At 40.5% G+C, this 22,592-nt stretch overlaps 1 protein-coding gene across 1 annotated transcript in view; it reads right to left on the reverse strand.

Moving 5' to 3' along the window:
* VWF (von Willebrand factor) overlaps positions 1-22,592 on the reverse strand; it is a 120,040-nt gene that overhangs the window by 22,856 nt on the left and 74,592 nt on the right. The window contains exons 31-41 of the mRNA XM_053942494.1: positions 20,768-20,911; positions 19,490-19,654; positions 17,227-17,270; positions 12,779-12,956; positions 9,541-9,761; positions 8,423-8,615; positions 7,438-7,779; positions 3,717-3,922; positions 1,291-1,393; positions 1,084-1,158; positions 457-561 (exon numbers count right to left, since the gene is read on the reverse strand). Coding sequence (XP_053798469.1) covers positions 457-561; positions 1,084-1,158; positions 1,291-1,393; positions 3,717-3,922; positions 7,438-7,779; positions 8,423-8,615; positions 9,541-9,761; positions 12,779-12,956; positions 17,227-17,270; positions 19,490-19,654; positions 20,768-20,911 — 1,776 coding nt within the window. The remainder of the gene's footprint in view (positions 1-456; positions 562-1,083; positions 1,159-1,290; positions 1,394-3,716; positions 3,923-7,437; positions 7,780-8,422; positions 8,616-9,540; positions 9,762-12,778; positions 12,957-17,226; positions 17,271-19,489; positions 19,655-20,767; positions 20,912-22,592) is intronic.

Consider the following 22,592-nt stretch of genomic DNA (forward strand, 5'->3'; position numbering starts at 1 on the left):
AAAAGGTGGACACTGTGTCAAGCTCATGGATTTTCAGAGTGCTGCCAGAGAACAGGACAGTTCTCTGGCAGCAAGGCATTAATCACCACCTCAAACTGTTATAAATGTGCTTAAAGCCTGAGGAGTAATGCAGATATAAAAGGCTCTAGTTCGGGAACTCAAAAGCTTCTGCCCTGCCAAAAAAATTCTTGTCTCATACACAAACAAGATTTATAAAATAAGCATCAGGGTCAGAGAACACATGTCCAAGAGTAAAGTGTTTCTCTTGTCCTTAATTTGAAAGTGTACTCCAAGTGCCAGCAATACACTCCTGCCAAGTCTGGGAAATCATTAAACGTCCATTGGCACCAAAATTAAACCTTTCAGAAGGGGGAAAAATAATGCCTAAAGGAAGTTGTCAGTGTTGCTCAAATGCAGTGTTCCTGTGTCACTCCCTGCTAGGAAAAATGATCTTACCACATGTGTAATTTGGTCTGCATTCTCCAGGGTTGGTCAGGGCAAGCTGCAGGCCAAACTCACAGACAGGGGCGGGAGGCAAATCACAGGAAACCAGGTCACACACTAAGAGCAGAAATTCAGAGAGTGTTTAAAACCACACCTACTTAGTCCTCAAGAAAACACACATACACACACATGCACATCCCCATTAAACTCACACTCAATTGCTGTCTTAAAATATGAAGTACATTAGAGTTCAACAGGTCAAAGTTTGTTTTCAAAATAGCTTAGAGAAGAGTTCAAGCTCGGGTTATGGGGATTAAGGTTCTAATGTTATATTTAATAGGCAAATATAAATGATACAAAAATAAATGCTTGAGAAAAAAACCATTCTAATGTCATTTAGACAAAAAAAATTGCTCCATTCCCTTCCTCATCTACTACAGAAAGAGAGACAAAGTTGGAAGTGAATGGAGACTCATATCCTTAGGAACTGTTTGGTTTTCTACATGGATGACTGTACAACAATTCAATGGTATCAAAAATGCAGCTCTGAATTAATAATTTTTTTAAGGGACTGTATACCTTAGAAATATCTGGTAAATATACAAACCAAGAAGATTCCAAGAGTTTACAAGAACCTACCACACTCGTACTCAGGGCAGCACTGGCCAGGGCCCCTGCGCAGGCGAGCGACTTCACATGGACCACACTGGACAGCTGGAGAAAACATCCAGGAAACAAGTCTGGATAAGAACTAGGAAGCCAGGAACCAGAACATCAATTCAAGTCCAATCACAGAGCTAAATATGAATAATATGAATTAATAATATTGAATAATATTGAATTTACGTTGGACAGTCGGGCAGGGTCGGACCGTGCAGTTTATCCTCTTGTTATCAAGACACGTGCAGATCTTGCAGGGCTCATTCTCAGGAATCCATGTTTCCATGTGCTGAAGGAAAAACCCCAACAGAGTGTTACACAGAAATCCCATACTCTGGTATGATGGGATGGGAGGATGGGAGTGGGTGAGGATGAGTAACATTAACCTGGAAAATCAGAAAATTTATGAAGATTTATCTATGAAGGATTGGATGCTCTGTTAACAGTAAAAAACTAAGGGGACACATAATTCTGCAATGACTGTCGTGTGCCAATTTAGCAGAAGATGTAAAGAATGTGTGGATGGGATGAGGAATTACTATTGTTTTAAGCATCAAAAATGCTTAGATATAAATGCAATTGCAGGCTATTGTGAGCAACAGTGGACTGGTGCTACTACATACCATGATTGTATGTTCAGTGGTAATAAGGGAAACAGCATTATTTTGGGAAATACAGAGAAGTGTCTGCTTTCCCTAATTAGTAACACAGAGAAGAATTTCCTATGCACTTAAAAATATGCACTATTTATTTCTCTGTGTTGAATTTCCCTAATTCTTCAACACAGAGAAATAAATAGTGCATATTTTTATATGAAGACTATTTGGAGTGTCTTCACTTGACTCTGCAGTGGACTGAGGACTGGAAAAGCACTGTATCACCTCTAACACCAAAACCATCACTGTGGTGACGACCGGGGGGTAATGAGCACATTCAGAAACCACCAGTAAAGAGAATAATTTCTCAATTACTGCTCCTTCCCAGGAGAGTGGAAATCATTGATATTAAAGCTGCAGTCAAAGTCACACACACAGAACTATGCATATGTAACACCCATGTGAATAGGGAGGTAAGAGTGGAAGGATTATCAGACATTTTAATTTGCACAACCAATCCAGGTTCTGGGTGAGAACATGTAGAGCAGGTCAGGATGCCACAAAAAAAAAAAAAATACTGTCATCTGGAAAACTCTGGAGCATGGTTTAAAACTAACACTCTTCTGAGCCCTTTGGAGATAGGGAGAAAAAAAAAAAGGACAAATCTAAGCATACTGCACCTATACTCAGAGATAGTTTTAAGCTACCCTGTGTGAGTGTTGGGACTAAAATCCCATAAGTCCAAACACAATCTAGGGTAGAAAAGAACAGAGGAATGAACACCAGAAGAAAAGAAGGAGTTTAAGGAAATCCTCACCCAAGTGTCTATTATATTGCCTGCAATGATGGAGAGGCAAAACAGCTACATGAGCTGATCCTCCCCAGAAATCTCATGAAGGATCTAAAGCCCATAAAACACTGCAATTAAAGTCCCTTCTCCTTCAAATCATATAACAAAAATCCTATAACATCAGCCAGAAGAGGACTGGCTGATATATGTGCAAACTCTAAGAGCTGAGTAGCTGGGAGAGAAGAGGAACCACCCCTGCTACTTGGAACAGGGGACCAGGGGACACACACACTGTGTGATGCTGGAATCAGCAGTGTCTTTCACTGCAGTCTGGTACCCAGCATCCACAGCTTTTCCCAATCCCATACTGCCACAGAGAGGGCTGCCTTAACTAAGCAAAGTAGATTTTCAGTAAAACCAAAATGATTAATTTCATTGAAGGAATAATTCTCCCAAAAAAAAAATATATATATACATATAGACAAACTACCATTTGGCAAAGGTTGACTTGGTCTCACCACTCCCCACCAACCACTGGAAATATTTCATACATGAATTGGAAAGGACCCACAAGGATCAAGTCCAACTCCTGGCCCTGCACAGACACCCCAACAATCCCACCCTGTGCATCCCTGAGAGCATTGTCCAAACGCTCCTGGAGCTCCGGCAGCCTTGGGGCCGTGACCATTCCCTGGGGAGCAGGGCCAGTGTCTGACACCCTCTGGGGGAAGAACCCTCTCCTGACATCCAGCCTAAGCCTCCCCTGACACAGCTCCAGCCGTTCCCTGGGTCCTGTCCCTGGTCACAGAGGGAAGAGTTTGATGCCTGTCTCTCCTCTGCCCCTCATGAGGATTTCAGTGAGCTTTGCAAAGACAATACAAGACATTTTAAGAAAAGGATTTATTATTAAATTGTCATTACTCATAACAGTCTGCTAAATGGAGACATTTATCTTGGTAAATATTCACTTATGCCATCACTCTTCCTCTCTTTCCTCTAGACACCCCTCCACATGGAATTGTCATGCCTTGCCAGGTCTGTACAGTCCCAGCTGTGATCTTTATATCCAGTCCCAGCCAATTTCACACTAGGGGAGCTAAATGGGGCTGACAGCCAGCAGATTAGGAGGAACTAAGCTAGAAAATAAAGTATCCAAAGGGAAAACAGATTTTCTTTCAAAGCTGTGAATCCAAGCCACTGCCAGAGGTTGCTGTGCATGTAGTTACCTGGTGGTGTGTGCCATCCTCGCTGACACACTGAGTGCAGACTTCTTCACTAACGCAGCTGTCACCAAAAATCATCTTTCCCTCTGGGCAGAAGCAGCCTTCTGTGGGATAATCCTTGCAGACACTGACTTTGGTATTATTCTCACAGCTCTTCATACAGGCTGTGTGGCAGTGGTTGTACGTCAGATGTGAGGCACATTTTATTGCTGAGCAAGACAGAGAAGAAAACACCATCTTTATTTATGAGATCTAAAGAAACGAAAATCAATCTCTCCTATCTAGCTTTCTTCAGAATTCTTCCCATTTTAGAAAGCCATTACCCAATGAATGGACCTGGTACCTTGCAGCACAAATCAGCAAACCACATTTTCAGGCCACATGAATCAGCAGCAACATATGACTCACCCCAACAATGATACATTGGTTTAGGCTAGTGTTCACTTGTCAAATTTTGTTTCCAACACTGGGCTACAGACAAGAATTTAGAACCTTATGTGTATGGTAACAGTATATGGTTACGGGATAGCCAGGACAGAATAAAGCATTGAAGAAAGATTTTTTTTTTTTTTTTAATTGATAGGCTGCATTGTTCCCACACAACTAAAGAAAGCTAACAAACAGAACATTTTGGTACTTCAAAACTAAACCTGCTGGATTTCTGCATCTTTTTAACTGAATTGTCCTATTAACAGAATTAACTGAACCAAGGAAAGTTGCATAGCCCTGTAAGCCAACAAAGTTTTTACCGATGTGTTCACAAACCTGAGGCTATTGTCTCTAAAAGCAAACAAAATTAGGGCTACAGCTATTCAAAAAACCTATGGACACAGCTTCCGTACTATGTATTCCCTTAAGTCTATTTTTCTCTACAGCTTCAATTAGAAAAAATGTTTCTTATTTCCCAGCCTGTGACTGCTGTGAGATTTATAAAACTTTCTTTCAGTCCCCTGACAAAAAAACATTGAGAGAAAACCCGAGCTCCCAAACAAACAAACAAGAAAACATTCATCAGCTAAACTGTCTACACATACTCTTTTAGCAGCCAATGGTGACAGAAAAAAAAAGTCTTTAGCATTAACCCTTTCCATGTTAAAGCAAATTATTTCATATAATCATAAAATGGCTTGGTCTGGACCTTAAAAACTATCTTGTTCCAACCCCCTGCCATGGGCAGGGACACCTTCCACTAGCCCAGGTTGCTCAGAGCTCCATCCAACCTGGCCTTGGACACTGCCAGGGATGGGGCAGCCACAGCTTCTCTGGGAAACCTGTGCCAGGGCCTCACCACCCTCACATGGAAGAATTTCCTCCCAAAATCCAATCTAACCCTGCTCTCTGTCAGTGTGAAGCCATTCCCCCTTGTCCTGTCACTCCAGGCCCTTGTCCAGAGTCTCTCTCCATCTTTCCCGTGGGCTCCCTTCAGGCACTGCAAGGCCACAGCGAGGTCACCCAAAGCCTTCACTTTTCCAGGCTGAATATATCTGAATTCCAGAGAGTATATTCACTCACCCAGGAAGAACAATCAGGAATGATTTGTTCTGCTTGGAATGTTCCAACATGGAATGACAAAACCTCAAGTAAAATTCGACAAGAATGACAGAGATTCAGTGGACTGGAAGGAGGAAAGCAAGGTAATCCAGAACTGTGCTACTGATATTAAACATATAGTGGTAGCATGATTATTAAACTGTAGTGTTTATTTAGTCATTAATGCAACTTGGATATATCAAATGTTGACAATTTAAATTTTTGTCAGTTGCATACAGGCATTTGCTGGAAGAGGGACAATGATTATATTGTTAGAACACTTAAGACTTCTATGCAATTAGTGTTAAAATGAGCAACTCTTTGTCTATCCTTGTACAGGCCATGTAACCAGATAGGAATTAGAAAACTGCACAGAGTTATTAAGGCAATCTGCTGACATCCAGCTTTGGACATTACAATTTGCAAAGTCTGGCTGAGGCACTGAATTTGGAAAATGGCTGGCAATGTTCTCCCTCTGCTTTCTAGGACTATACTCCAAACAGACTGTGTTCAGTAACCTATGATCTTGGAAAGATATTTCAAGCATTAAGTGGAGGCTTAGGCCAAATTCACACTGACATTCCTGACTTCTTATCCCATCATTCCTTCAGTCTGAGTTTAAAACATTAAAAAAAAGCCTTTGTTTTTACACTTTTTTCCTTTTGTATCATGCCTTTAGGATGCTGGTTCTGTTCTGAAATGAAAAGTATCCAGGGAAAGAAAGCAAAGCAACAAGAAACTAGAGAGGTAGGAGGTGAGAAAACCAACTGAGACATCAAGACACTCTGTGAGGAGGTAGCTGGGAAAGAAAATGCCTATACACACCCACATCTAAGGCACTCGACTAAGCCAGACACACTGAGGGACTATCTGAATGTCTGCAACCATCACTGCAGAAAGGTTAACAGGAGAAGGTGGAGAATAAACCACCTCAAGAGTTATTTACTTGTACTTAATGATACCTTGCATTTTTGGCAGATCTTTAGGTATGCCTCCTAACAGGAGCGAAAAAAAAAAGGAAAAAAGAACAGGAAAAGAAAGTAGAAATACTTGTCTATGAGAATTTAGGAGAGAAGGTATACAAAGCAACAGATGTCAGTGTCTGGCTCTAGCATGGGTGTCTTGTTTGCTTTGGTTGGGTTCTGGCAATGTGCAATACTCACATCCTGGTACACAGCACAAACTTTTCACCTCCAAAACACAAGCAAAACCCAGTCAGAAGGAGAACCAGATTTGTAAAGCAAATTACAGCTAGTTCAGTCAGCCTAGCTGGCATGTCCTGGCAAGAAATGACACCACAAAGAGAGGCTGTAGCAGAAACTTAAAATCACACTGGCTCTTCCACCACGTTCTCAAAAGTTTCAGCTTTGATGGAAATGGGAGGATTTTGGGAAACTGCTACAAAGAAAAGTCTTATGTGGGGACCCTGGGGGCCATCCCCTAAGTTAGGCAGACACAAGAAATTTCCCTCAAAGCTGTTAAAACAACATTGGCTCCTTCCCCTGTTCCTATGTCTGTTCCTATGTCCCTGAGCCACTCTCTCCCTATTCCCTGATTGGCCCTTATCTTTGTCCTGCCCTGAGACCAGGCTGACCCCCGGGCCCCTGGGGAGTGGCTAAGCAGGATTCTCCATGTGTGTGCGCCGGGGCCCTGAACACCTCACCGTGCAGCTGAATTAAACATCTGTGGATACCATGCAAAGGCCCTTTCTGCTTCTTTACCCTGGACTTTACTAGCAGCAATTCAGGCTGCTACAGTCTTATTTTGTGCCAGGTATGACAGTGACGGGCTGGGAAGCAGTTCCACAAGTCCAAGTTTCTCTGTCCACCTCAGACTGTCCAAAGTCTGCATCAAAGCAATGATATCTGCTGCTAAAAGAGCCTGACAGACTCTCAGCCCAAACTGGTGCCACAAAGGTTTGGTGGCTGCAGAGCCAGGTACTGTCACATAGCTGTGGTTACCTGTTCACAGTTTATTTCCCCCCTAGCCTGGAATTTTATCAGTTAGTAGTTTACCAATAAACACTTCTCTCGTAACATTCAGCTTAGTGGGTGACCAACCAGTTACAAGATCTGCAATACCACTTGTACAATAAACTTGATCTGGAACATTTGAAAAATTAATACTGCACTGATGAGACGTCCCAGAGAGGGGCAATTTCTGTATCAGTTTTAGCACAGAGTAAAACTCTTACGGCAAAGCTCAGGCGTTCTCCAGTCTACACAGACGCCATACTCCCTGCAGACGTGCGCGTAGGAAGTGATCATCTCACAGGCCTCCTCCTCGTAGCAGCTGCTCTCCATGCAGGCCTCGTAGAAGATGTTGGGGGTGATGATGCTGTGGCACTCCGCAAAGCGGTCCGAGAGCAGCAGGTGACAGTGGCCGGGCGCGCGCTCGGAGCACCTGTCCTCCCTCCGGCTGTCACAGACCTTGCCCGGCTCTGCCACCGTCCAGTCCTGGATAAACACGCTGCTGTCAGCCGTGGCAGAGCCGTTGCGCAGCGTGAAGTCATTGACGTGGTTCTGGTCACACAGCCCTGGCAGGGTGAGTAAGGGGGAAAAGAAAAATCTCTGAAAAATCAGTGCTAAAATAAACCTAGGAAAAAACAGGGATGGGGCGGATGACGCTGGTTGGGGTGGCTCAAGGAATTAATGGCATTCCTTTATAGCTGTTGTCAATAGAGGCATAAACACCCTAGGTCTTCTTTCTCATTTCCTCACTAAAGGAGGTACAGGTCATGCCACAGAGGTACAATCTCTGTCTAGATTACACCACTGAGGATACCATAGAATTAACTCACCCAGGTAGCAGTTGCCCTTTCAAATTGTTCACCTTCACTGCAAGCACTGGTCAGATTTCTCACAGAAGTGAATTTGTAAGAATCTAAAATTAAACCCATATCCAAAAAAAAGAACAAATCTTCTCAAAAAGATAACTTGAAGCAAGAAAAAACAGAAAGCTGTCTCTGCTGTTCTTCTTAAAGTACTACTGTGTATCAGTGATCTGTTACATTGAGGATGAGAACAGAAAAACTTACACAGATATTCAGTATTCCCCCAAAAGTGTGGGACCAGTTTACCCAGAGAGTTTACAGATTTGGAGATTCACAAATTGAAATAAATAAATAGAAGTTCAAGCCCAAATAGGAAGCTGTTAAAAGTACTAACTTTCAAACTTACCACAAAGCCCTTTTGTTCCCGAAGAAAAGCTCTTTGAATTAAGTCTAAGAATAAATTCATTGTTTCTTGGAGTAAATGTGAGATTATGTCCAAGAAGAGAGAACTTGATTTCATGCATTATTTCTCCATAGGCAGTGATTTCAAACAAGCTGCTGGAATAGGGGATAAGAACCCTTTCATCATTAACAGTCACCTGTTTAAAAAAAAAGGTGAGGTTGTCACATCAGTTCTAGCAAGCAATTACAAATCAACCCAATTTTACCATTGAAGCACATTTTGACTTGACAAATACCTGAAGATCCAACTGAATCTGGACATAAGAAACAATTTTTCCAGCTGAAGGTTTCTATTGAGTCTAAAAACATACAGAAGTACTTGACCTTCATCCTGTGAATTACATGAACTCTTCCAACATTTTCCTATATAAGTGCACTCTTTGAGCACCACATGTTTACAGACTAAGAACCTCATGCTGTGAGGTTCAAATGATGTCTCAGTGGAAGTCAAGGCTGTCAGCACCATGCAGAACTTGGTGTAGGTGTTTTGGTCCACTCTGTTTTGCTACATGAGTCAGAAGAGATCATTTTGGCAAATTGGCCAACTCCTGTACGTCTGAGCAGCCAGGGGCTGAAAAATGGGCTGAGTTTGAATATTCTCTGCCTATGAAACAGATGTAATGCATACTAAGCTGCCCTTTCTTCTAATGCTGAGGTCCAGTTGCACACAAGGTGAGAAGCAACTCCCTAAGCCTTCAGCTGGCCAGTCAGGCGCAGCTCTGTGAGGGACAGAGCACGCTCCCATGGACCAAACATAGCATGAAGGACCAAAAGATAGGAATCAGAGTGCAGTATGTCCTGTCTGTAATCCTGCCTTTCTGGCAGAAGTGTCAGGGACACATTGCCAAATCCCATGTTCTTGACATTGGCACACCAGCACAACAGGGAGAGCAAGAGGGGAAATGTGTCTGGCTCATTATGCGAACACTGATTGCACCATGAAATGGAGAAGAGATGTTAAAAATAGGCTGAAACCGGATCAAGAGATGAAATTTGTCCCCATAAACTGAATTCTGCAGCATGAGCAGACAATGCACAGATGAATTCATGATGTTTGCTTACTGCCATGTCCCTGAAGAGCTGCACTGCCACACCACGATGCTTCACTTCAATGGAGTCCATGCAGTTCATCCTGGGTGCTGCTCTGCAGGGCCCTTCATGGAGCAGGACTTCAACATCGTGGTGCAAGTCTTGAAATAAGGTGTAGGAGCAGTTGCCAGTCAGCTTAAAATTCAGCCCATCAAAAGTGACAATATGTTGAGATGAACTTCCTATACAGACACCTGAAAATAAACAACAACAACAACAAAAAAACATGTAAAAACATTTTACTGTTTCTTCACAACTGTTGTGGACATGGGGAACCAACTAATTGGGAAAGAGAGGAACGTAATGAATGGCAAATGCTGCAGCAAACACTGACAAGAAACTTTGGTAAATACTTCATCACATGTGGAGGATATTTTGCAATATCTTTGTCTGGGAACAATAAGTATTATAAAATATTTGGATAAATTTGTAAAAAATCTCTTTGCCTAAAATTTATTCACATTCAATATGATTTAGTAATAGATTTTATGTAAAAATGAAACAGGGAAAATCCCTTTACTGTTTGTAGAAAGACTGTAACACACTGTTCAACCTTTGCATTGCATGATATTCTGTACAGTTACATTTGATTCCAAATAACACTTTTTCACCCTTATCAGATATGTCACAAGTTGACACTCAGGGACTTTGTTTTTCAGACAGGAAACAGGAAAACTGCAGAGAAATAATATGCACAGGATAAACCTATGGCCAGCTGACAGCTCAGTGTCCTGGTCATTGGGTTATAAACACTTTCTTGTCTTCAAAAACTGGAAAATAAGGAAGATTATAATCCCAGAAGAACCAAAATAAAACCTGATGCTTCTGGCTCATATGTTTTCAAATCTCTTGCTTAAAGGATAAAAAGGACAATAAAATCAATGCCAGCAAAATATGTAAGGCGGAAAATTACCATTGTTAATATTTCAGTACTTTGCTTCTAGCTGAGAAATAATCTTTTTCCTATTCATTTACCTTCAAATTTAATTTCCCAGGAAAAACAGCATGGGAGGGAAGGAGGGAAGGAGGGAAGGAGGGAAGGAGGGAAGGAGGGAAGGAGGGAAGGAGGGAAGGAGGGAAGGAGGGAAGGAGGGAAGGAGGGAAGGAGGGAAGGAGGGAAGGAGGCTTTTGGAGCACTGGAGCATCTTCAGATATTTCACTGTAAATGCTGATAAAGTTCATATATAAATAACAATGAAACAAGTTAGCAAGAAAACCACACTTCTCAATCTTTACTTATTCATGAACATTTTAAAAAAGATTTAAGGATAATGGGAATCCTTTTAAATTTTTCATAGGTTTCTGTAGCACAAAATGCACTAAAGTGATCCATTTCAAAGCAGTCTAAGAACACACAACAGCCATGAATCACATTGCAAATCACGCTGCTATAAAATTGGTAACTAGTTCAGCAAGCAAGCACCTTTGCAGTGTAACTCCTGAACTATCCTCTGAACTCAGATGACCTAAGAACACTTTTTCAAGGACTTCCTCTTTGCAGAAGCATTTGTCACATCATCCACACTGTCAAGCCATGGCTGGAAATTGTGTTTTAGCTCTCTAAATGAGTGAATCATGAGTCAATTTAGCAGCATTTTCATGGGTGCCTAAACCAGCCTCCTTCCATAACAACAGAGGTGCTGCCTCACACTGAGCTCCTACTCAGCACCTGCTCTGCTATACCCATCTCTCCTATTTTGATTGCTGAGAGTTTTGTTTCAAAAAGCATCAGAATCAACCTTTCCAGCTGCTACAGATGTTGCTTTAGTTGGCACAGGATCACCACGGTTGCACTGAGCAGTCATTAAAAGATGACTTGACCCATGGGGTTTTTTAATCAGCTCTGGTGAGAGGGGGAGGGGAATTTTTGTTCCCTCCTTCTGCAACATGAAAACTCCCTACTTTTCCCTCACAAGTTGGACAACCTCAGGAAAAAAAAATTGGAGTACCATGGCTCATTAAATTCATAAAGAGATAAACAGTTCTTAGCTCATCTTAACTCGAATGACCTATAGGGCTTTTCCTGATAATCAGCTAACAGTATGAACTGTTATTTTCATTTACTCCTTCCAGAAGGTTTTTTATGAAGGTATGTCTTGCATGTCAGAAGTAATGCCCTCCTGTTGCTAGCTATGTGTTTAGGATCAAGAAATTTAATAAAGATGTACTTCTTAAGGGTAGGTATCACGAAGACTATCTTTTAAACGTCTTCAGATGGATAATCATAAGTATTTTAGATATTTCTACTTTTTCAAAATCCTTGTAGCAAACCAGAAATGTTAGATTTAAAGTGTTTAGATCATCAAATACACTTTTAGGAAATGCCAAAACAATGGTGTAAAAAAATTTTGTATGTCTAAGAGTTCAGGGATCAAAATCCAGCTATGAGCTTTGGTATTTTAAGCAGTGGCTGGAAGAAATTGTACTTAAATCAGCCAGCTCAGCAGAGGATATTTTGAATTGATATTATATGTTATGAAGAGGAGGTGTATATATATATATATATATATATATATATATATATATATATATATATATATATATAGAGGGCTCTGATCTACTTCTAAGAATTAAGCATATTAATTTAGATTTAAATCCACTTATGTTTTAATAAATGGATTACCAGCCTCAGGGCTGCATCCATCCCTCTAACCCTATAAATGTGAGTGGATGCACTTAATTCCTGTACCTGTCATCCCAGCCCAGACACCAGTCACACAGTGTTCAGCCTTTCTGCTCAGACACTCCATGTGAGTTATCTGGAGGCAAGAGAATTTCTTGTTGATGTCTTTGTAGTGTATCTGCTTGATTGAGGGCAGGCCAAACCCTTAAGCCCTGAGATGGACCAAGAATCCATTGCTTGCTTACAGTTTGCTGAGATAAATTCCTGGTTCCTCCCATACATCTTCCTTTCCAGCTCACAAAGCTTTGGAAATAGAGTGTGAGATTCCCTGATAAAACACTGTCCCTCCACTAATGTAAAATATCAGTGGCCCTGAACTTGCAGGTAGCATTAGGCATTCCAGCATCAGTTAGGCTCTTACACTCCTAATTATTTGCTTAAATGTCTGCATACCAATGAAACAGCAATTCCCCCCACCCTGATCACCTTTGAAGTGTCCAGTGGCTGAGAAGCTCCACTCAGCATTACATTTGTGGTCAAACATTTCAGGTGATGGGGAGGGAGAGGCACCCACGGACAGATACTCACACGGGCACATCCATCGGCAGCCGCAAGTTTCCTCCACCTTAACAGCAGGAAGGCTGCTGTGACACACAGGCTTTGGCATCCTCTCACAGTTGATGTGGTGGCTCTCCAGAACTGTGTAATCTCCTGGGAAGCAGGTAACTGTGTGGCACTGGTCTGGTAATGTCCATTTATCACCAGGCTAGGGAGGGAAATGCAGATATGCAACAACTGAAACCAAAAATGCAAAATTTGGCTGGTATCACAGAACTACAGCCAGAAAGTGAAGTGACCCTGACAGCAGTGCTACTCACATTAGCCTTGGAAAAATAAATAATGGAATGCACTGTATAAAGGACTTCATGAGGATGAGAAAGTTTAAATTAGAAACACTTGAGAAGCAGGCTGAAATTCCAAGCTAAAAATAACGGCCTACAATAGGACACATTTTGTTCCAACCACCTATAGTTAGAACTTAGCCATCCTACAACATGCATGGAGAGCAGAGTAACAAAGAATTCCCCTCAGCTTTACTTTAAATTTCAAATCCTTTAGTTTTCATAAGCCACAGATGGTCAGAGCACAACAGGAATTACTATTTGTTCCAAACTAGGAAAGCATAGAATATTGTAGTTATTTTATCAACAACTCTGAAACTTTAAAACAGCTCCTTTCTTCCCAAAGGGAAATTGTTCCTTTACCAGATCAGTGTTATTACATGTACATAGTGGATTTCTAGAGCTAAAGAATTAAATGTAAAATATATACCTGTTTTCTAAAGGGCAGTCTGAATTTTAAGGCACCAGGATTACGTACTAATAAATGACAGAGAAATAGATGTGCAGTGTCTCAAGATTCCTATCTGCAGAAAGCTAAGCTCTCTGGCCTCAATCCTGCAGAGCTCTAAAGTCCATAAGTAGGCTGAATGAGTTTTAAAACAGTGTTCATCCCTGAAGTGGGCATTCCCAGGAAAACCCCCAAATGTGGGAAACAGCACTTCCCAGAGTGGTCTCCACAGAGGTGAGTCCAGAAACACCAGTACAAGCGAATCGGTGCTTCTGTGAGCTGGGTAACATTCCTTGATATTCACAAGCAGAAATGTGGGGAAGAAAAGAGAATTGATACTGGGTATGGCCATCTCCCATCCTGTCCTTCACAGTTTAACCATAGAAGATAAGAAAAAAGGGATAAAAATACCTAGGTAACAACATCATTGTAATTTTGAAAGTATTTCTCTGTAGCTCTGTGCTACAGGATGCCATCAAGTCTAAACAAAAGCTGCCAGATTTGCAGCCACAAAAAATTACATATTAAATTCAGGTTAATTTACTGGACTCGTTTTATATGTTTCAGGACTTTGAGAAGGCAACTGGAAGTTGCTTAATACTTTTTTCAGGCTTTTGAGGCTAGAGGAGGCTGTGAAAAAGTGAAAGAAGGGCTTTAAGGACAACAAAAGTATTTCTGTAAGAAGAGATAGAATGCTTTTTAATTACAGTTGTCTCTCCTACAACTCACTGAAAGTGGAAGCACCTGGAAGGGTACATATACAGCTGTGCAAGTCTGGCTTCCATACATATTTAATTGGTTTTAGTCACTCTTTAATAGGACATTTATTAGAAAACATCTAAGAGCTGGACAAGAAAAGCAAAGCACAAGACATTAAAACAAAAAAAAAAACAAAAAAAAAAAACAAAAACAAAAAAAAAAAAGTTGAGGGATAAAAAAGCTTCAAGAATCCTAGCGCAGAGAAAAACACAGGGACTCTAAAGACAAAGAGAGCCTAAAACCCAATTGATATGAAACTGCAGGAGCAAAAGCAGGACAGAAAGGCAAGCAAAGTCAGGGTTTCTAAGCTGTGATGGATAAGTCTGCCAAGACACTGCAGGAAGCCTCAGACTTCCTCTCTGAGGGAGCTCTGAACCTACAGACCTGGACGTGCACACTCTGTGTCTTGCTGTGCATCTGCAGGAGAGAGACCCACGCACCTCAGCAGCTCCCTTGGCTGTTATCTCTTAGTTTAGATGAGGTTGTTTTTTTGTTTGCCTCTTCTTTAAGCCAAGAGCTGAACAATACTAGAAAAGCCATGGTAATAGCTCAGGAACATGAGGTTTGCCACTTTAAACAGCCTAGAAATGCAAATTGCTCTACAGATCACTTCATGAGGAAATATCACTATTGTAAGACAAAAACCTACACTTCTTTACCACCTTTATGCCTGCTTCTAAATTTTGAAACAAGACTAACAACAAATATTAACTATGTAAAACAAAAATAACACAAAAAACCTAATTTATCATAATTGTCCTGATATTCTGCCAACTGACTAATTAAAACATTGAACCAGTGGTTCTTTACACAGCCTATGTTTGGCACTCCTTCAACCCCTTGCCACTGGACATGATGAGTACTAAAGATTTTCAAGGATTCAAAGAACAGCTTAACAAACAGAGGACAAAATTATCAAGCATTAGCAAATACAAAAAGGTGCCACTTGCAGCTCAGGGTGTCCCTGAGCAACAAATTGTTTATGGCTAGGATAGTTCAGGGAATTTTTATACATATTTATTAACATTGCTTCCCTGGGTCCTATTTTTGGCCACACAGTAGACGGCATTGGATGGATTTTTGGCCTGACCCAGCACATTTGATCTGCTACTAACAATGACCTTAATCAAGAATATTCCTTCTACAGTCACCTCCAGGGTAGGGGTAATAACAAAACAAAACACAAAAAAGTAACAAATCGTAATATTCTTGATACTGATAGGATTTAGGCTGAGATTTTTTTCATCCTGAGAACTCATATTTCCTTGCAAACTGCAGGAGATCAGTTCCCACAATTTCCAGGTGCATGACAGACATCCCAGTTGGGGAGCTGAGCCTCCTGCAAGAATTCTCTGAGCAACGTCTGAAAGATTGTGAAGCCAATCTAAAAGCCTGTGTTTTCTGAATCAGGGAAGCAAGAGCCTTGATTCTTCCTTCTCGTGGATTTGTGGGCTGTGCTGGAAGAGGGGAACTGAACAATGGCACCTTAGAGCCAGTGAGGCACAGCAGAGGATGCTGCACCACAGAGGCAGGAACTTCCACAGTGTCCTGTAGGCTCCATGGGATGCTCCAGAAGGCTGTGGCCTCAAAGTGCTTTCCAAGACCTATTTTTCCTGGCTGACAGAAGAGGCAACTCAAAATCCCCCTAAAGGCTGCCATTTGAAAGTGTGGCTCATTTTTATATGGACTGGAGCTCGGTCTGTTTCCTTCTAAAAGCATTTCAGCCAGAATGGAAAATGTACTTTAAGTTTGTCACCCCCAAAAATGAAACCTGACATGTCTGAAATTCAAGTTTAGCCTTCCCAGCACTTATCTACACATACCTGTGTCTTCTCCTAGGAGCCCAGAGGCCTGGACACATTCAGTTCAAACAAAATCTGATTTTTTTTTTTTTGTCTTAATAAAGAAGTTTTTCAAGTTTAGCTTTTGTTTGTTGGGGTTTTTTTTCTTAATTAAGCTGTCAGCCTCAAAGCCATCAGATTATACTTAGTGTCTGATTTAGCTAAAGCCTTTCTGTGTTCTGACCAGCTGATTGAGACCAACTATGTAAAGCAGCTTTGATATAATTCCTGTCTTTAGGTAATTCATATTCACTTATTAGCCATACCCTTCCTTCACACTCATGTCTTCACAAGGGAAAAAACAAAGGAATATTTTTTATGTACTGTAAATTCAAGATGAATCCTAGAATAGAACTCATAAACTGATCCCTACTAGAACACATGGCACAAGCTTATGCTAATATTTTTAAATTCATGTAGTACCATATATTCTAAAAAACTTTGGCATTTCACCTGAGATGAAGAATCTGAACCATATACAACATCTGAAACACCAATTTCTTAGAGTGGGATCGCTTTTGAGAGATCAGAGAAGTTCACTAACACTTCTGAGCATTTTCTCAGGATTAATGAGAACTTTTGCACAAACAAACTCCAAGAAATTTGATTTCCTTGCTAAAGAGATGATTTTTCCCTAGAGACATAACTATCACACAATAATTCTCTTCCTGTAAAATTGCCACAGGGACAAGGTATTTGTAATTTTAGCAGAAGGACAGTGGCTGGACAATGAGGTTGCCCCTGCACGTGCACCTTTGTTTGGCCATGTGTAGTTGTCCCAGGAGTCCTCTCACCAAGAGATGGAAATGCATTTTTGTTGTCAGGGAAGACAAACATTGTCAGAACTTTTGGTTCTGCACTGACTTCAATAACATTCAACACTCTGCAAGATGAGGTAATGTTAGAGGAAGCCTCCTCTGTGTGCAAAGTTATCCCACCAGTTCAAAATCCAACATTTTCTTCTTCCAAAATCATGCCTGATATTGTCCCATGCTTTTTGTTTTAGGTTAACTGTGAAGATATTCATGTTCTTGCACAAACTTTGCAACTTAAAAGCCAGATGGCCAAAGCAGGCAATGCACTTACTCTCTTTTTGTTTCCATCCTCATCTATGCATTCTCTGACTGGGTCTGAAAGAGAAGCAGACATCTTTTAGTCATCCCATTCCCTTATCAAGCATTTAAGTGATTGTAAATACAGATTGCTTACTTAAAAGCTTGATTTAAGCTGTGAGAACTTTGGAGGGTTTTGTGCTAGAGTATGTGAATCCCTGAAAACTGCAGGCATTTGTCCCAAGAATAAGTCACAAAAGGCATAAACAATGACCGTGGTCCCAAAATGTTCCATGAGCAATAACTGGGCTGCAATTCTACAGCACTTCTTGTACAGCCACAGCTCTGCCCAGATGGTGCTTAAAGGATGAGCATGGCTTTGGCTCTGAGGCACAGTCCAGCCTTACCTCAGAATCTTGTAATCCACTGAGACCATTCCTAGGAATTAGCAGGTAATGACAATTCCCACACCTACATTTATTAAATGCAGGAAGATCAATACAGCAAAACTACACAAATAGCTGCAATAAGAACACCCAAATTCAGTTTCCTTACATTTAGTCATGACTGTGATGAGCATTTTTTTCATGTAAACTGTTAAACAGTCACAGGGTACCCACTGAATTGCAGTTTCTATGTTTGTGTGCTTTCACTACACACCTAAAGATATTTTGGAAGCAATTTCATTTTTGTACTAAGGTATGACAAAGTCTCTAGGATATTAAGACACTGACTAGCAAGTTCTTTGTAGAATACTAGACTAGGCTATCCTGTATACACTCTCTGCTCTGTCTTTTCCAGGATAAGTAATGTATTTTGAAATCATTTAGGAACTCTTTAAAACTTTTTTTTAATGGTATTATTTTTGGTACACTTCCATACAAAAGGCAAGACTCCCTCTGCATGAGAAATCCAACTGTATGAGTCTAGAGGGGAAAATTATGCTTTACAGATTGTACGAAATTTATATAAAGCAAAACAAACAGGAAAAAAATCCAAATAAAAAATAAATCCCCACGAAAAAATACAAATTTTCACCCCCTAGCAAAATCTTCACCATCAGCAAAAGAGAGAGCCATATTTCTCAGATTTTAGGTGTTGAATATGTCCATAGTTCAAGGCTTTTTGAGCTGTTGGAAAAGCTTTCATAAAAAATACAAAGCTTTCACCTCTAGTACCAATAGGTTACAGCACAGATTGCAGTAAGAAAATAATTACTGGTTCCAAATTCCTGCTCCCCATCCTAAATCTTGGATCAATGTAATTTACAGCAAGAAAAACCACATATTTTACAGTGTGAAGAGAGGAAATGCATCTTTAAAAGCTTATTTTAAAAGAGAGGAAAGAAAATGGCAGCTGTTTAAATCTAGAAAATGGCACCTGTTTGATGCTCTTGAGAGATTTTAAAACGCCAGAAGTGATCCCAATGGAGGCTGATCAGATATCTCCAAGCTGGACTGTGAACACTCTGCAACTTCCTCATTCTCAGAGGTCCTTGGCTCCACAAAAAAAAAGTCCCTTTATTCTAGTGGAGATGTAACTAAGCCTTTGTAACACTGGCAAAAACCTCTGCAATGACTAACACCACGAGGCAGTGGCTTGTGGTGAGAATGTGTGGATGTTATTAGAACAGGGATAACAACAAGGAGATGAGGGATAAATATCTATATCCTGGTCAGAGTTAAAGCAAGGTTCCTTAGAGAAGGAGTGTTGTCATCTACAAATAAATGAATGTTTGTTTAAAACATTTTACACTTTTTTCCCCCCAGTATCTGTTTCCCTGGGAAAGCAAATTCTTTATTAATTTTCTTTTTTCCTTATATTTTGGCTGAATTTTCTGTAGATATACACATAACAATGTCTGAAAAACACATAATTTGAAATCTTTGATTACAACATTCCTGAAAATTCTGAAATATGCCCCATTCATTCATGACAGCTTCGACTTTCCTTGTGTCCTTCAGTTATTGACTAGTCCTGAGTACTGATTATCAAAATTTTTATCAAGATTGATTTTTATTAAGATGGTAGCTTGAAAGTTCAGGCCTAAGCAGTTCTAAAAACCTTGCTGGAATTGAGCTAACTGGAATAGCAGCTGGATACATATTGAAAGGGCTCAAATTTGGTTTCACACCTAAGTGATGAAGGTGGTCTAGGTCAGCATTTGTGATGGTTGTCAGTGGAACACTCACAACAGAGCATCTGATTGCCTTCTAATATGAAGAAAAATCATCCTGGTTTTGCATTTCAATTTTTGTGTTATGCTCCAGACACAAGGTCATGACTTTCAGACTTACCCATGCACACTTTTTTGATAAAATCACTGTTCAATGTGATCATGGTGGATAAATCTTCAAAATTCTGGAGCTTCATGATTCTGTTAGCAGCAGATGGCCCAGCCAAAGTCCTCAGCTGCCCTTCATCATATCTGTTCCCAACACCAATTGGAAACAGGGATACTCCTAGGAAAAGAGAAGGAAGGGTTTGAACTAGACAAGGCACAGGAGAAAATCACTGCTTATGGACATGGAGTGTTCATCCCTGGAAGTATTTAAAGGATGTGGCACTTGGCAGTGCTTTGTTAATGGTTGGACATTATAAACTTAAAGGTCTTTTCCAACCTAAAGATTATATAATTTTTATTTTTCATTTGCTTCTAAAAAAAATAGAACTGGGAAAAGTTCTTCTCCAACACTTAATATTCATGTGTTACTTGCATCATTCCCCCCACATTGGCTAAAGGCAACTAAAGGCTGAAATGGTGCTGCTCTAATCACACTGTTAGCTAAGATGAGCTCTATTAGTCCGAAGCCTAATAAGATCGTTCATGGGCAACAAAACACAGCTGCAGACTTAATGACATCTTCACTCTTTTTAAATGAAAAAAAAATCATCTCAATAGGCTGTTTTCATTCTTCAGTTACACAGAAACTGGATTATTTTCAAACCATTTAATTAAAAATAACAGTTGATAGTTGTTATACAGTCCATGCCTTATTCAATAACTCCCACAGCAACCTTCAAACGAAGTCAAAGTTCCTCAGCTGAACACCTGAGGAACCTGAGGTACTGAAAGAACAGCCAGAAAATTTGAAAAATCATCAGGCAGCACATTGATAGCAAAAGTATATTCCTGTAGAGGTCAGTGAAGAATCTGATCAAAACTATTATCATCTTGATGATGATGATGATGATGATGATTATTATTATTATTATTGGTATTAAACTTTTCAAGTTTCACTGTACCACAACAGTACTGCATTTATGATATTAGACCACATTTCTGTTATCCCAGTCTACCCACAGGATCTCAGCAAATGAGATGCTACTAATTTGTGAGTCCTGGGGAAGCTGTCAGCCTTGACTGCAGATTGATTTTGAATTTTCAAGTAACCTCAAAGGCATCTTCATGGGGCATGTTTTGCTCAGGTCTGTTCCTTACTACAACACTACACACGGTAACTCCAGAACTTACATGAACACACCAGTATCTTAATTTTCCATCTTTTGTTCTAGCTCATTACTTAAAAAGTAACAACTCTACTTATAAATAGTGACAGTGAAACGAGGTTTACTGTTCACTCTTGCAGAAAGGGCAGCAGCCTCCACAGCATCTTGTGAGCTCCCTGACATGATGACGATCGCAACCTTTGATGCGCTGGGTCTGCCCCCGTGGGATTCCGACATCGCATTCTGGACCACAAAATCAATGGCATTTCCTAGGAAGAAATTAAGAGAGAAATGAGAGATATAATAGAAAAGTCACAGGAGACTATAAATTTTATATTGCTTTAGTGTGTTCCACTATTAGGTAATGAAAAATATTTATTCTTAAAGGACACTTAATGTCTGATTTATTGCAGCTACATGAAAGATCTCAGCTATTAAAAATCTTCCAGTATTTATTAAGACATCCAAACACAGGAGGACCATCCTCAACTCCATCTGTAGACCATCCCAGTCTCTGCAGTGACAGGAATTTTTTCCCTTTCCTTAGCCATGAAAACAAAGTCACGCTCCTCACTTAAGTAGTTACCTTTCCCAGAAGTACTGCTACCCCTAAAGGATAGAAGACATTGTGGGGATTATATTCTTGCTTCGAACTGCCAAGCAACACTGACATCCAGTGGCGACCTGATCCACAGCTTGGCATCATCCTGAGCTGTTCACACAAGTTGTTCTGATTCCTATAAAAGATCTAGTGCTTTCCTAATTTCATCGACTTTCCCTACGGGTGTGAAAAGCCTATCTTGCCCCCACACTACCAGCAATTTCTCTGAAATTTAAACTCTGTGTAATCCATAATACAACCAGGTGATCCTTATTTAAAAAACAAAACAAAACAAATAAAACTACATCAAACCCCACAAAACTTGCAAAGAAATTCTACCTGAGCTACCAAGTCACAAACTGGCTTAAAAGGGAAGCTGCTGCCCATTCATTTAACATCTGTGAACACTCAGGCAAATTTTGTTGATAATTACGACCTCAACAAGAGAGCACTTTGTTAGTACTGCATTTAGACATGTATTTGCACAAATATTTACACTGGGAATCATGATGTGCAGCTTTCTTAAAAGCTCCTTTGGGCTTGGAAGTTATCAGGTCAGGAAGAAGAAATGAAATCAGGTGACTGATGTGACATTCAGAGCAAACAGTGACTAGTGAACAATAAACACTTGAAAGAGTATTTCCTCTGAGTGATCTGCAATAACTGTGGAGCAAAAATAGGTTTGCCTAAGGAATTCACTGTACAATTTATAATAGCAAATGCATTTGTAAAACTCTGGAAGTCAGCCTGTAGATAATTCACCAGCACAGCCCCAGTACACCTTAGCGAACCTGAACACTTTGTACTTGATGTCTTCTTGCACCATGTCACCCACACCTTTTCAGTGATAGAAGCAAAAACCCTTTTCCGAAGCTGCTGCAAGCATGGACAAACTCTAAGAATCTCACTAAGCAAAATTATTATGGATAAGGCTTGGAGAGCTGGGATTGTTCACCTAGGAGAAGGCTCCAGGGAGACTTCACTGCAGCTTTACAGTATTTAAAGGGAGCTTAGAAAAAAGAATGAGAGCAACTTATTATAGTGGTAGGTAGGGATAAGACAAGGGGAAGAGTTTTAAACTGAAAGAGAAGAGATTCAGATTTGATGTGATTAATAACTTTTTTACTCAGAGGATCCTGAGGCACCAGTGGAACAGGCTGCCCTGGGAAGGTGTGGCTGCCCCATCCCTGGCAATGTTCCAGGCCAGGCTGGATGGGGCTCTGAGCAACCTGGGATAGTGAAAGGTGTCCCTGGCCATGGCAGGGGTTGGAATAAGACGATCTCTGAGGTCTCTTCCAACCCAAACCATCCAGTGGTTCTATACCATGGCAACAGCAGTTGGATATTCA

Source organism: Vidua chalybeata, chromosome 5, assembly GCF_026979565.1.
Source record: "Vidua chalybeata isolate OUT-0048 chromosome 5, bVidCha1 merged haplotype, whole genome shotgun sequence".
NCBI lineage: Eukaryota > Metazoa > Chordata > Aves > Passeriformes > Viduidae > Vidua > Vidua chalybeata.